Below are 15,296 nucleotides of genomic sequence, written 5' to 3' on the forward strand. Positions count from 1 at the left end.
CCTCACAATTAATCTCCTCCATCACCACCCATACCTGCAAGAGTCAATGTTATTATTTGCTTGCTTACAGTTCTCTGTTTCTTCCCAACCCCAACAGCCTCCTTTGGTTTTTTCGATTTTATTCACTATTCAACCAATGAGTGTTCCAAGCCTCTGTATGGCATTCCAACTTCCTCTCTCAGTGCATTCCAAGCCTCATTCTGGAAACACCAGAGATTTTGACTACACTCCTGCAGGAATCCTATGGTAACCTCTTCTATCCTGCGGGAATCCCGTGACAACGTCTTCCATACCTGAAGGAATCCTGCAATCCCCATTTCTGTACAGCTCTCTAATGAGGATTCTTTTGCTGAAAATCAGGCTAACTAGTGCCTAGTTTTATTCAACAGATAAACCAACTACCAACTGAAACATAAACTACAAAATATAATGTAGGTCATTTAAAACAAAAGCTCATCTATAACAATGTGCATCAATAGAACAAGAATACTTCCATACAGTAAAAATAAAACATACTGCATCATGAAAACTCATTCCATTAAATATACTTAGTGCTTTTATAAGTGTGGGTAGGATAAGCAGGGCCCCCACCTTCCTTCAGCAGCTCTAAAACTACGGGGGTAATTCTAAAAGGAGCCGTATAAACTAAGGAGGCAAGTACATGCGTAAATACCAGTGTTCTTGTCATTTACATGCATATGTGAACACATGAAATGCAAAAATGAGAATAAATCAAGCTATGCACTATTTTATAAGTGCATGGTGTTTACTTTGCAAGCGGGCGTTCACAAGGATTGACCCCGGACAGTCTGCACACTTACATACACACATAAATTGTAGTATTCTATAATTTATGTATCTTACCAACTGAGATGCAAATATTTACACCTGGCTATGCTAGTATTCTATAAAGAAAGTAAGTGCCCTTGAAAAGGCTCCAAAAAGTCACTTATTTGTAGAATTGCCTTCTATATGCATTATAGTAAACGCAGGGCCCAATATGCAGTATGGAGGGAATTTTATAAATGGCATTCAAATTTCAGCAAAGTAAAAAATCGGATGCTAATCGCAATGCTATAAAGAGCATACACCCTTAATAGAATCGCAATTAACACCAATTTCAATGCCTAACTTTATGAGCCAGCATTTGCGCCCTCTGAAACCGTATTCTATAATTTCACCTGAAACGTTTCAAAATGCCCATAACACATTCATGGCCACACCCCATTTTGAGTTACACACTAGTAGAGTTAGGTGCCGTGCCTTATAGAATAGCATGCAGCCAGATGCACGTCTCAATTTTAATGAGTGTGTTAACACCCAATTATTGATAGGCTCGTTAGTTAATTTATGCAATCATCTTGAGTGCACGCACAAATTTGGGTGTGCTATTTTAGACACCATATATAGAATCCAGGGGTACATGCCTAAATTAATCCAGGGGTACACACCTAAATTAGGCTTCTAAATTTGTGACCATTTAGGATCCTAAGTTTTCAGCTGAAAATTCATCTTAATTTAAGAACTTAAAAGCTATGGGGTCAGTATTTAGCCCTGAGCAAAAGCGACTAGCAGCCTCTTCCATCTGCAGGCTGAGCTAGTTCCAGGTATTCAATGATGCAGCATGTGCAGCTCCAGCACTGAATACCTGGGTATGTCTGTTGACCCAGAAGTTAATCGGGCACCGGCCAATATTCAGACTGCTGCCTGGTAAACCTGCTGCATAAACTGAGGACAGCTTTTTTGCTGTACTAATCATATGCAATAAGGGCCCTTTTACAAAGTGGCGGTAAGCCCAACACAGGCTTACCGCATGCTAATCTGGAACTACCATCAGCCCAATGCAGGTACTGGTGGTAGTTCCAGCCCCAGCGCACGCCATTTGCCATGCTTGGGGAAATAGCTGGCTATTTGATAGTGCAGTGCTAACCTGGTGGTAATCGAGCAGCATCGTGTGCTACACGGTTACGGCAGGGTTAGCACAGGAGCCCTTACTGCCACTTCAATGGGTAGCGGTAAGTGCGCCCCCCTCACATGGCCATACGGAAAGAGCAATCTTACCGCATGGCCATGGCTATTTTCAGGCATTTTTACCTGCTGCAGTAAAAAGGGTGCAGTGCACAGCAAAGATGGCCCCTTAGTTAGCTGGTTAGTGGACTAAAAATTGCTATTATGGGCCAGATTCTACATATTGTGCGTGAAAAATCTGTGCAGAATAAATTTCCGCCTAAGCATATTCTATATGCAGTGCCTAGATTTAAGTGTGGTATATAGAATACGCTTAGTTGATATTCCAGCACCTAGAATGAACTACGTGCAGCCACATACACCAAAGAAAACATGGCATAAATACTGGTACGTAGATTTTGGTGCAGAGGGCCATATTCCATAACAGTGCATGTAAATTTTGGAATGCCCATTTCCCCGCCTATAACCATGCCCCTTTTTGGTTCCAAATATTAGAATTTAGGCACTATGCATTACAGAATACGCTTAGCGAGTTGTGCATGTAAATTCTAATTATTGCCAATTAGCGCTCATTATTGCTTGTTAAGGACTGTTAAAACAGCTGATTGGCTTGTTAAGCCAATTAAGTTATGTGCATCATTATAGAATATGCTTGGATTTTGGTGCAGAACGCTAGGCGCAATAAATAGAATCCAGCAGTATGTGGCTAAGGTGATGTTCTACCATAATTCCATCTCTGGCACAAACGTATTCAACAGCACTAACGGGTTAAATGTCTCTGAATATCAGGTGCTGGCTCGCTCAGTGGCGTTTGATTGGGCAGGAGTTCTCCTGCCTGGTTAAACCCTTTTGAATATCAACCCTTTTGCTAATAAATTTAAGCCTTTAAAAATTACATCCACTACCCCACCCCTATATTCAGGTGTAACACTGGGACTGGATATTTCATTTCAAATTCTCTAGTACTTAGCATTTATAAAATACCCCAGGTAAAGATTCACCATAATATTAATCATCTGCAGGATTTTTATAGGAAAACTCCAAAGCGAATTTTTCTTTGAGAATTTGCCTGTAGATTTTCTTTCTTGCCCTCCGAGAAACCATATCCAATATTGTTAAATAATTTAGAACACAGTGGGAAATCAGCTTGAAATGCAGTCCTTCAAGAACTGTACAGAGAACTCTTACCAAACACAATTAAGGTTAAGTCTAAAGTCTTCCCTTGCACTAGCTGACTAATCGAAACTTGAGACTCCCTGTAGATCACTGGTCTCAATTTTTGCAGAATACGAATGATGTGTGCAACATTTCATAATGTTCCTAAAGAAACTGCAGTCAGAATATATATTTCCACAAACAAGAGCCGTTCAGGTTCCATGTACTATTATAAATGCCTGTGATTTGTCTCAGCTGCTGACTAAGGAGTACATATCACAGAATAGATACCATATTACTCACCAAACACTGTCCTTGCAGGCACAGATTCTCTGTTCAGCCAGAATGACACTTGGGAAAGAATGACTGTCATGATGCAAGGGAGGTATGTTTGGATGACAAAATAACCAATTTTTCTCTTCAAATGGAAATGTGTTGTCATAACTGTGTATTCACCTGGCATATGAAACAAATTGAAATGTTATTTGCTGGTACATTACGGGGTTATTTTAGAAGAATCCTTACATGTAAATAGCAGTACTGACGTGTAGATTAGCATCATACATGTTTATTCAAAAACTTGCCATACTGCTAATTTTGCCTTGCGGGTCTGAGTGGTGTAAATGTCATTTTAGAAAGGGGACTATTTATATGGGGTGGGGGGAATGCTGACTATGTTTATTTTTGTTGGAGGCACAGAGAGAGTGTCTAGTGGAGGCTAGGACAATTCACAATTCTCTGAAAATTCTAGATCTGAGCAATTATACCTACCCTGTTTTACAAATAAGTGCCTGAAGGGGCAGCTGTAAAGGACAAGGTCTCCCCCCTCCCTTGGATCATCCCTCCTCTGATCACCTTAATATCTGATCCTCTCACCGAAAGTGTCAAAAGTCCCCCCTTACCCCCTCTGACAGCCTACTTATGGCATCTGATTCCCCCATAAAAAAGTTCCCTGACTGACCCAGCATACAGTGATGTGAAAAATGACCCCACCCTCATCCTGATTTTCCCCTGGCATTGCAAGTATGTCACACTGAACGGTTTCTGATCTTTAAACAAAGTGTAATGTTAGACAAAGCAAAGGGAACCAACATCCAACACCCATGTTAATCAACCAATCAACCAAATTTAATTGATAATTAGATTCAGCTGATTGAAAACAGCCAGGCTTGTTTACAGCCAGCAATGTTGAGTCTAAACCTGACTATATATTGAATCTTACCATGAGTATGAAGCAGTTGCCACAACATTTGTAACAGAAATTACAGGAAAAGTTATTGAAATATTAGTCCTTAAAGGATTATGACACCATTTCTAAAACACTGGGACTCCACCGAACCACAGTGAAAGAAACTATCTCCAAAAGGAGAAGACTTGAAACAGTGGTGAATCTTCCCAAGAGTGACTGGCCTGCTAAAATTACTCCAAAGGTACAGTGACAACTCATGTGGGAAGTCATAAAGCACAGAAGAACATCCAGAGAACCACAAGCCTCTCTATCCTCAGCTAAGGTCAGTGTTTATTATTCCACAATAAGAAAGACATGGGTCAAAATGGAATTCATGGGAGAGTTAAGCAATTCTGCAAAGAAGAGTGGGCTAAGAATCCTAAATAGTGATGAGAAAAGCTGATATCAAATTATAGGAAACAGGAGTGTAGCCAGACCTCTGTTTGTTTGTTTGTTTTGGGGGGGGGGGCTGATCCCAATGAAAAGTCACAAAAGTGTGCCCCCCCCCCATGTGAGCCCCAAGCCCTACCAGTTAAAGCATTCCTAAAGCTGAAGCCTGGCTTTTTTCCTGGGCCACCGCCATAGCAGCCAACTTTTCAAAATTATTGGGGGTGCTAAGCCCAATGGAAATGACCCCTCCCTGGGCACATACAAGGACTTTTCTCAATATTGGGGGTGCTCAAGCACCCACAGAGTTGGCTCCAATGGCCACCGCCAAAGAAGGCTGCCACCCCTGCGCATGCTCAGTTTTCACAAAACTGAAAGAGGCCTGCCTTTTGCAGATGCATGTGTGTGTGTGGGGGGGGGGGGATGGGTGGGTAGATTTCCCTTGCACATGCTCAGTTTTACAAAACAAAAACAAGCATGGGGGGGCTGGCTTCAGTTGGAGGAGTGCTTTCACTGGCTGGGCTTGAGGACCCCCACCAACCAAAGCAGAAGACATAGCCTCAGTTTGGAGGGGGTTCAAACCCAAACATGGGGGCCCAGGCCCCCAAGGCCTCTCTTTTCCTCATGGCTACACCACTAATAGGAAGTTTTTGGTTGTAATTATGTCCCCTAAAGGTGGTGCAATCAGTTATTAAATTTAGGAGCAGTTACGTTTTCAAAGGGATTATATGAGTGTTGGATAACTTTGCTGCTTAATTAAATGATGTAATAATTTTAAATGTGTGCTATGTGTTCCCTGTGCCTAATATTACGTTTTTGTTTAAAAATCAGAAACTATGCAGTGTGACATATATGCAGTAATAGCTGAAATTGGGGGTGGGGGGCTTTTTCACATCACTGTGAAAAACTCCCCAGTGGATCCCCTGCAAGACCCTCCCATCCCATTCCTGGTCCTCACCAGGGGGTACCTGGTACCTGGTATCCAGTGGGAGCAGAAGTGTTATTTCTGCTCCATTGATATTGGGCTAAAAAAACAGCCATCATGACCCCTTGTGGTAAACTTGTAGTAGCACTGCTATAGATCAGGCTCCCAAATAAGGTGTTATTGCCAGGAGGGGGATAATGGGGGGAATGATCTCTATCGAGGGCTATGATCAGGTGACAACACTAGTACTGCTACCTCTGTGTTTTCATTGAGAACAGAAACAGTGATTTTAAAAGGCTGTTCCCACATGGAGGAATAGCCTAGTGGTTAGTGTAGTGGACTTTGATCCTGGGGAACTAGGTTTGATTCCCACTGCAGTTCCTTGTGACTCTGGGAAAGTTGCTTGACCCTCCATTGCCCCAGGTACAAATAAGTACCTGTATATACTATATAAACTGCAAAAACCACAGAAAGGTGGTGTAAGTCCCATTTCCCTTAGATGTGGATATTCACCACCTGACTGGATTAGTGGTTAAATCAAACTGCATAAATAGCAATCCAGTCTTTGGCCACTATAACAATTCATCAGCTGCTGAATATTGGCTTAACTGGGTAAGTGTTTAGTGCCACAAAATACTGGATATTTAATGCTGGTCACTGGAAATGGGCCAGCATTGAATATCCAGGTTTAACGCTGGCAGCAAGCAGTCAAAGCATTGCCCACTACTGGCTAAATATCAGGCCCTAGGGGAATTCTCCATGCCCCAACTTGGGTATGTGAATTCCCCTATCCACATCCATTCTAAAATAGGCTATAAAAATTTAAAAAAAAGTTAGGACTTCAAAAAACACATTTTGGTTGTGAATATTCAAGTAAAAAGTGCAATCAAGTTTCTTTACACCTAAATAATAAATAATATAATTTGTCAAATATTTAATGAAAACAATACAGCAGCTTTTTTGAGAAAAAGGAAAACATGATCTGCCCAATATTCAAAGCGATTTAACTGGGCAGAAGAGCTTCTACCTGGTTAAATCATTTGTGTCTGCCTAAGTGCTGATATTCAGTGGCACTTAAACAGACAGTGATGCTGAATATCACCAATAACCACCCCTGCACTGTCCAGTTAGTGCTGGGGAGGTCTGTGGATTAGCGACAGTATTCACACTGATAACTGGTTAAATAAGTGGCTAAACTTATGACAGCAATAAGTGGCTAAACTTATGATAGCAAAAAGGCTGACCTAACTTTAACAACTGAAATAACCAGACACTGGCTAGTGCCCGTTTCCAGTGCCCCCTCCCTCCCTCACAAAGCAAGCTTAAGATCTAAACTGAGACCCCCAACTTCCTATACCCTGAGGCTGCCTTGAAGCTGGCTCCTTAAGTTTAGTGCATCTTTTAGTGGCCTCAGCACTAAGCATATTTCTTTTCCCACATTAATGCCATCCTGGTATCTGTCTACTCTTTCGTAGAAAATAGGTGTTTAAAGAGACTTGCATTCTTATCCCTTGCCAATTTTCAGTGGAGCTGATGAAGCAGGGGCGTATCTGCGTGGGGCGTCAGTCTCCGTCCGACTGGAACTAAGGATGCATGCAGCTTTCACAGCACGACGAGGATGAAGAAATTAAAGAAGACCGCGGCTGGGCTGGCGGGGGGTTGGGGTCCCCCGCCAGCTGAAGCAATATTTTAAAAAGCAGGCAGGAGGAAGCGGACCTCGGGGGTAGGTGACGGCGGTAGGCGGGGGAGGGAGGGAGGGTTAATGGCAGTAGGGGGGGGTTGATGGTGGTAGGGGGAGGCGGCGGCGGCCGGGGGGGCCATAATGTGCCCCCTCACTGTAGCCCCTGCCCCCCCTACCGCCGAACCTCAGATACGCCCCTGTGATGAAGGTGCCAAACGTTTTTGAAGATTGACTCCATAATGCTTTGGGGACACAATTCATAACTACTAAAAACTACTCAACTCAGTCAGTATGTTATATTTTCACTACAGTTTAACAATTATCCAAATCAGAATTTGTATGAAAACAGGCTCCAGTATTCAAAGCTATTTATCGAGATAACAGTGGCTCTATTCATAGATTTTCAGGCTCTGTTCATAGATTTTGAGCAGCAATAATTGCTTAGGGCTGCTGAAAATCTTTACAGACCTGGGTATTATCTGGATCAGAGGTTTTCACTGAATTTAATGGACATATCCTGTAAACCCCATCTAGCTGGGTGTGCAACTAGGACTGGGTGGAAAACCCCTAATCTCGATATTGTCAGGGGCAAACAAGGGTAGAGCATTGGACAGCAGCATTGTTCAGTTCACTATATAGAACTGGATAAATATAGACCACCAAAAGGGCCGTACTATACAAATAGCAGACTGAATATTACTGCTTCCTGTTTAGCGGCGGCACTAGGTACTCTACTACTACTACTATTTAGCATTTCTATAGCGCTACAAGGCATATGCAGCGCTGCACAAACATAGAAGAAAGACAGTCCCTGCTCAAAGAGCTTACAATCTAATAGACAAAAAAATAAATAAAGTAAGCAAATCAAATCAATTAATTTGAACAGGAAGGAAGAGTGGAGGGTAGGTGGAGGCGAGTGGTTACAAGTGGTTACGAGTCAAAAGCAATGTTAAAGAGGAGGGCTTTCAGTCTAGATTTAAAGGTGGCCAAGGATGGGGCAAGACGTAGGGGCTCAGGAAGTTTATTCCAGGCGTAGGGTGCAGCGAGACAGAAGGCGCGAAGTCTGGAGTTGGCAGTAGTGGAGAAGGGAACAGATAAGAAGGATTTATCCATGGAGCGGAGTGCACGGGAAGGGGTGTAGGGAAGGACGAGTGTGGAGAGATACTGGGGAGCAGCAGAGTGAATACATTTATAGGTTAGTAGAAGAAGTTTGAACAGGATGCGAAAACGGATAGGGAGCCAGTGAAGGGTCTTGAGGAGAGGGGTAGTATGAGTAAAGCGACCCTAGCGGAAGATGAGACGGGCAGCAGAGTTTTGAACCGTCTGGAGAGGGGAGAGGTGACTAAGTGGGAGGCCAGCAAGAAGCAGATTGCAGTAGTCTAAACGAGAGGTGACAAGGGTGTGGATGAGGGTTTTGGTAGAGTGCTCGGAAAGAAAGGGACGGATTTTACGGATGTTGTAAAGAAAGAAACGACAGGTCTTGGCGGTCTGCTGGATATGAGCAGAGAAGGAGAGAGAAGAGTCAAAGATGACCCCAAGGTTTCGAGCTGAGGAGACAGGGAGAATGAGAGAGCCATCAACAGAAACAGAAAACGGGGGGAGCGGGGAGGTGGGTTTGGGGGGGAAAATGAGAAGCTCGGTTTTGGTCATATTTAATTTCAGGTGGCGTTGAGACATCCAGGCAGCAATGTCAGACAAGCACGCTGAAACTTTGGTTTGGATGCAAGGTGAGATATCAGGGGTAGAAAGGTAGATTTGGGAGTCATCAGCATAGAGATGGTAGGAAAAGCCATGGGATGAGATTAATGAACCAAGGGAAGAAGTGTAGATAGAAAAGAGGAGGGGACCAAGAACAGAACCCTGAGGTACGCCGACAGGCAGAGGGATAGAAGTAGAAGAGGATCCACCAGAGTGAACACTAAAGGTGCGGAGGGAGAGGTAGGAAGAGAACCAGGAAAGGACAGAGCCCTGGAATCCAAGTGAGGACAGGGTATCGAGAAGTATGCTGTGATCGACAGTGTCAAAAGCAGCGGAAAGATCAAGAAGAATGAGGATGGAATATTGACCTCTGGATTTAGCCAGTAATAGGTCATTGGAGACTTTAGTAAGCGCAGTTTCGGTTGAGTGGAGAGGGCGAAAACCAGATTGTAATGGGTCAAGAATAGCATGTGAGGAGAGAAAATCAAGGCAGCGGCGGTGAACAGCACGCTCAAGTAATTTGGAGAGAAAAGGAAGGAGGGAGATGGGTTGGTAATTAGAGGGACAAGTAGGGTCAAGTGAAGGCTTCTTAAGGAGAGGTGTGACCACAACATGTTTAAAGGCAGCAGGGACAGTCGCAGTGGAAAGTGAGAGGTTGAGAATGTGACAGATAAAAGGAATAAGAGTAGGAGAGATGGCATTAAGAAGGTGGGTGGGAATGGGGTCAGAGGAACAGGTGGTACATTTTGAGGAAGAAAGGAGAAGTGTAGTTTCCTAAATAGTAACTTCAGGAAAGGAGGAAAGGGAATGAGGGGAAAGAGAGAGAGGGGAACGGACTAGTGGAGGGAGAGCTGGTGAGGTAGAGAAAGCAAGGTTTATCTTTTGAACCTTGTTGTGAAAGAATTCAGCAAAGGTCTGAGGAGATAATGAAGGGGGAGTTGGGGGAGGGGGCACCTTGAGGAGAGAGTTCAATGTGGTGAAGAGAAGTCGAGGATTAGAGCCAAGAGAGTTGGTCAGTTGGATATAATAATCCTGTTTGGCACGTAAAAGAGCAGATTGGAAGGAGGTCAGCATGAACTTAAAGTGTAAGAAATCAGCAAGGGCCCGAGATTTCCGCCAGAGGTGTTCGGCGGAGCGGGTACAGGAACGTAGGTAGCGGATATTAGAAGTCAGCCAAGGTTGGGGTTTTGTACGCCTTACAGGGCGGGTCATCAAAGGTGCAAGAGTGTCTAAGGCAGAGGATAGAGTATTGTTGTAAGAAGAAACAGCCTCGTTGACAGACGTGGATGGTGCCACAGTAGAGAGGAGGTTTGAAACATGGGAGGATAGAGATGAAGGGTCAATATCGTGAAGATTCCTAGATAAATTAGATAGGATAGGACGGGACTGGGATGGAGGAGATTTAAGTGTGAAAGTTATAAGATGGTGATCAGAGGAGGGATGATCAGAGGCAAGGAAACTAGAAGGTGAACAGTTGGAGGAGAAGATGAGATCAAGACAGTGACCATTTTGATGAGTGGGGGAGGTGGAGCATAGTTGGAGATTAAAGGACGACGTTAAAGTGAGTAACTTGGAAATATAAGAGTTGGAAGGATCATTAGCAGGAATATTAAAGTCACCAAGGATGAGAGAGGGGGAGGAAGGATCATGGAAGAAGGCAAGCCAGGCGTCAAAGTCACTGAGAAAGGATGAAAGGGACTTATCAGGGGGACGATAAATGACCGCTATTCGAAGAGGCATAGGAGAGAAAAGGCGGATAGAGTGGACTTCAAAGGAGGAAAAACAGTGAGATTGAGGTGGAAGAAGGGGTTGAAATCTGGAGGAGAGAGAGAAGTAGTCCAACACCGCCCCCACGGCCAGCAGGGCGAGGAGTATGTGAAAATAGATAACCGCCATGGCACAGGGCTGCGACTGAAGCAGAGTCATCAGGGCAGAGCCAGGTTTCTGTTATGGCGAGCAGATGGAGGTGACGCGAGATAAGAGGTCCTGGATATAGGGGAGTTTGTTACAGATAGAGCGGGCATTCCATAGGGCGCAAGAGAAGGGCAGAGAAGAGGAGGGGAGTAGAGGAATAGAGATGAGGTTAGAGAGGTCACGGTGAGATCTGTAGAGTTTGGATAATAGTTGGTGAGGAGGGCCAGGATTGGGATTGATGTCACCAGCTGAGAGTAAGAGAAGGAGTAAAAGAGAGCGGAGGAGAGTAGGAGAGGTGTGGCCACGAAGGCGTCGAAGGCGAGAGGTATTTAAGTGGAATGGGGAAGGCAAAATGGAGAGAAGAAAGAGACGGAGATTAAAAGCCAAGAGGGAGGAAGAGGGTAGGAGAGAAGGTGAGGTGATGAAGTCAATGGATGGGAAGTGAGTTCCTGTAGCAGAGAGAGGTAGGGGGTGAGGGAAAAGATTAGGAAGGGACAGAGCTAGGAAGAGAATGTGAATAGGGGCCATAAACGATTAAGGTACTTTAGCAACTGGAAAAAGATTAGATACAAAGAGAAAAATGCCCCGCGGCACCTAGAGCGGAGGCCCTGAGTGGATCGGGGTGGACCTGGGTGTCACCCCAGAGAAGGCTGTAAGGATATGCAGATGAGCTGCAAGTCCTCCACAGCACCTGAAAGGCAGCCGGTGGTAGAGGTGGGCACCTCTCAGCTGAGGAAAGGCTTACCAGGGGTTAGGCCGAAGCCAGCATTCCTCCCCCTGAGGGTCGCTGGTGCCACTTGTTATCTGGATAGTGGTGCTAAATAAACCTGAATAATTTAAATAACACCACCAGCCTTTTAAAAAAATGCCAACCACAGTATTTAAAAATGGATCTAATATTAAATTACTACATACATTTTAAATTACTAATTGAGGGGTCTTTTTACTAAGCTGCAGTGTGTGCCCTTGCTCAGGTTTTTCTGTGTTCTAAAGACATTTTACTGCAACTGTAAAAATGGCCTTTTTCTATCTTTTGCATTAATGGCCATGCGCTAACGTTGTCGTTCGACATGACACTTCCAAAACACCGTGGAGGCGAGTAATCAAAATGCTTTATTAAATGAAAGTTAAAAAGACTCGACACAGAGCCATGTTTCGGCGAAAAAACACCTGCTTCAGGAGTCTGTTTGTTGTGTAAGCCAACGAACGGAACACCATAAGCAAGGCAGCCAAATCAAGCCTTTAGAAAGGCTAATGACAGATGAATATGCCAAGCATAAGATTAAAAAAAACAATTAAAACTGGAACAGAAATCAACCACAGTGGTGCTAAGCAAGAAACGCTGCGGTTGATTTCTGTTCCAGTTTTGATTGTTTTTTTTAAGCTTATGGTTGGCGTATTCATCTGTCATTAGCCTTTCTAAAGGCTTGATTTGGCTGCTTTGATTATGGTGTTCCATTCGTTGGCTTACACAACAAACAGACTCCTGAAGCAGGCGTTTTTTTCGCCGAAAAATGGCTCCGGGTCGAGTGTTTTTAACTTTCATTTAATAAAGCATTTTGATTACTCGCCTCCACGGTGTCTTGGAAGTGTCGTATTCATCTTGCTACTTTTTTGCTGTTCTTTTATTTTTATCTACGTAGCGGATCTAATGTTGTCGTTAGCATGTGTGCACTTACCGCCATTCGTTTTGTAAGCTGTAAAGGTTCATGTGCTATTCCTGCGCCAATCAGTTAGCACATGGTAAGGTAGTTGCACTTACTGATTAGAGTAGGAATTCCCACTCTCCGCCCCCAGACATGGCTCCTCAAATATTTTTTAGCGTGCATTTAGTATGCGCACATTTGGCGCTTACCACAGGATGCCTGAGTGCATCCCACGGAATGTCATTTTAACCAGCGTTAGGCATGTGCTAGTGCCTAACTTAGGGACCCTCTTACTAAAGGTTTGGTGTGTGGCAACAGGCTTGTCACGGACCAATATGGAACTACCACCGGCAGGGCCACCGAGAGACTAGGCCGGGCCTGGGGGAAGGCCCCCCTGTTGCTCTCGCCGCTGCCGCCGTACCCGGTCTCATCTGCCTGCCTCCTCGCCTCCCTGTGTGCCGCCCTCATGAAAACCAGAAGTTACATCAGACAAGGGCGGGACACAGGGAGGGAAGGCCCGAAGAGAGGCAATCTGCGAATCAACTGCCGCTTCGAATACAGGGGGCCCGGAGCTGAGGAGGAAGGCAGGTGAGACCGGGGACTGCAGCACCGGTGGCCTGACCCCGGCGCCGGGCCCCACTTGGAGGCCCGGGCCCGGGGAATTTTGTCCCCCCTGCCCCCCCCTCTCGGCGGCCCTGACCACCGGGCTACTGCAGGAACCCGGTAATAGTTCCCACCCCCAGCACGCACCATTTCCGGTGCTACAAAAATTGTTTCTATTGGTTACTGCCGGTGTCGGTAAGTGCTCCCCCCTGAAATGGCCGCACAACAGGTGGTTCACTTACCGCATGGCTATTTCTTGTCTTCAGAAAAAGACAGCCTTTTACCTGCTGTGGTAAAAGGGGGCCTCAGCGCACATCAAAAACATGCGCTGATGCTAACACAGGCACCCTTTCATCGCAGCTTAGTAAAAGGACCCTCAAGACAGTAAATGGCATCACAGCCTCTGGCATAGCTCTTTGAAGCTTGTCCTAGATGTATTCAGTTAATCCGCTAAAAAGGTATCACCTATAATTTGTCTACAATAAAACAGATGTTAATTCTCATGCACTTTACTAACCTGTGCTTGATGTAATTGTTTCTTTTCCAACCAGTTGACCCAAGAGGTCATATTGATTCAGTCTAGAACCATCTGATGCAACCTTTACTGAATCACTAGCATTATAGGTCCATAAATATGTCACTTCTGATGTTGTATATGCGTCTGCAAAAGACATTGATATGAATATCATCTTCCATTTGTATTGATTTGCCAAGCCTTAGACAATTTGCCCTTTCAAATTCTTCACCAAAGGGGGTCTTTTACGATGGCACGCTCACGTTTTTTGTGTGCGCTAAAATTGTAGGTGTGCTAAACATTAGAGACGCCTATGCATTCCTATGGGCGTCTCTAATGTTTAGCACACCCACAGTTTTAGCCTGCGCTAAAAATGTGAGTGCGCCTTAGTAAAAGACGTTTTAAAGTCTCATAGGAGAAAATAATATCTGACAGAGAATGCGGAACTGGCTGGTATATATAAAGGTGTTAGTGGTTTCCAGGTTGCTGTTTAAAAAAAAGAGAAATAGTAGCAGAATTTTGCTTCAGTTTTAGCCCAGTGCTACTCAATTGAATACTCATAAATATGGAACAAATTTTGCTATAGAGTGTAAAGCCAACTAAATTGTTAAAGCATAAACTTTAAAATCATTAATATGTATATGCTATGCATATTAGACTGATTCCTGAACATAGATATTAGAGATGGGCATGGGAAAAACTTTTGTTCATTTTTGGACTATACTTTAAAACTGATTTTCAGACATTGCTATGACTCACTTTCCATATTTGTTTTAATAAAAAAGTTTAATGCATGTTAAATTAATTTAGTGTGCACTAGCTTAAGCTGCACTAATGAACCATATCTACCCTAACAACTGTGCATCCCTTATAGTTAAGATAAAGTAGAACTATTTGGACTTTTATTGTACTGATGAAGATTGAAAGTCATTTGTACACCATAAAATGTTTGCTAACAAGAGAACTGCAAACAGAGAAATGGTTATTTTACTGTCTTTCAGCACCATGAAACCCATGTACTAAGCCTTGTGTAACATTTCTGTAATGTACCCCAAATAAAATCCTCCCCCCCCCCCCAAAAAAAAGCCTGTGGTTTCTCAACTGACCCTCCTCCCCCCCCCCCCCCAACAAATGGTGGACCTTTGGTCTCAACCTTCCATGTTGGCACAAAAGAACAAGAAGATTGGCAGCTCCTACACCCTGGTACCAGAAGCGGAGCCAGGTTGATGGCGCGGGGAGAGCAAAAGCGGCGCGAGAGCAGACTTCCGCCGATGCTGGCGCACATTTGCAATGCAGCACAATGAGAAAAAAATAGGCACCGGCGCCAGCAGAACTCCATTTGGGCCCCACCTAGCTACTCCGCTGCCTGGTACAAGAGAAACCAGGTCTCAGCAGCACTTATGCCACCTGCCCCATTCCCCTGCTGCTACTGCAAAAAGGAGCTTGGTAGATCCAGTCATTCCCCTAACATGAAACAACAATGGACTTGACACCAATTAGCAGCTAATTATGATATTAAATTATGCATGCAACTGACACCATTCTTTAATTTTGGTGCGCAATTTTGCACGCTAACC

The 15,296-nt window shown here is 44.2% G+C and overlaps 1 protein-coding gene across 1 annotated transcript in view; it reads right to left on the bottom strand.

Moving 5' to 3' along the window:
- GABRA2 (gamma-aminobutyric acid type A receptor alpha2 subunit) overlaps positions 1-15,296 on the bottom strand; it is a 117,371-nt gene that overhangs the window by 15,480 nt on the left and 86,595 nt on the right. The window contains exons 7-8 of the mRNA XM_030192198.1: positions 13,723-13,866; positions 3,427-3,579 (exon numbers count right to left, since the gene is read on the bottom strand). Of these exons, the coding sequence (XP_030048058.1) occupies positions 3,427-3,579; positions 13,723-13,866 (297 nt within the window). The remainder of the gene's footprint in view (positions 1-3,426; positions 3,580-13,722; positions 13,867-15,296) is intronic.

Source organism: Microcaecilia unicolor, chromosome 2, assembly GCF_901765095.1.
Source record: "Microcaecilia unicolor chromosome 2, aMicUni1.1, whole genome shotgun sequence".
Taxonomy (NCBI): Eukaryota; Metazoa; Chordata; class Amphibia; order Gymnophiona; family Siphonopidae; genus Microcaecilia; species Microcaecilia unicolor.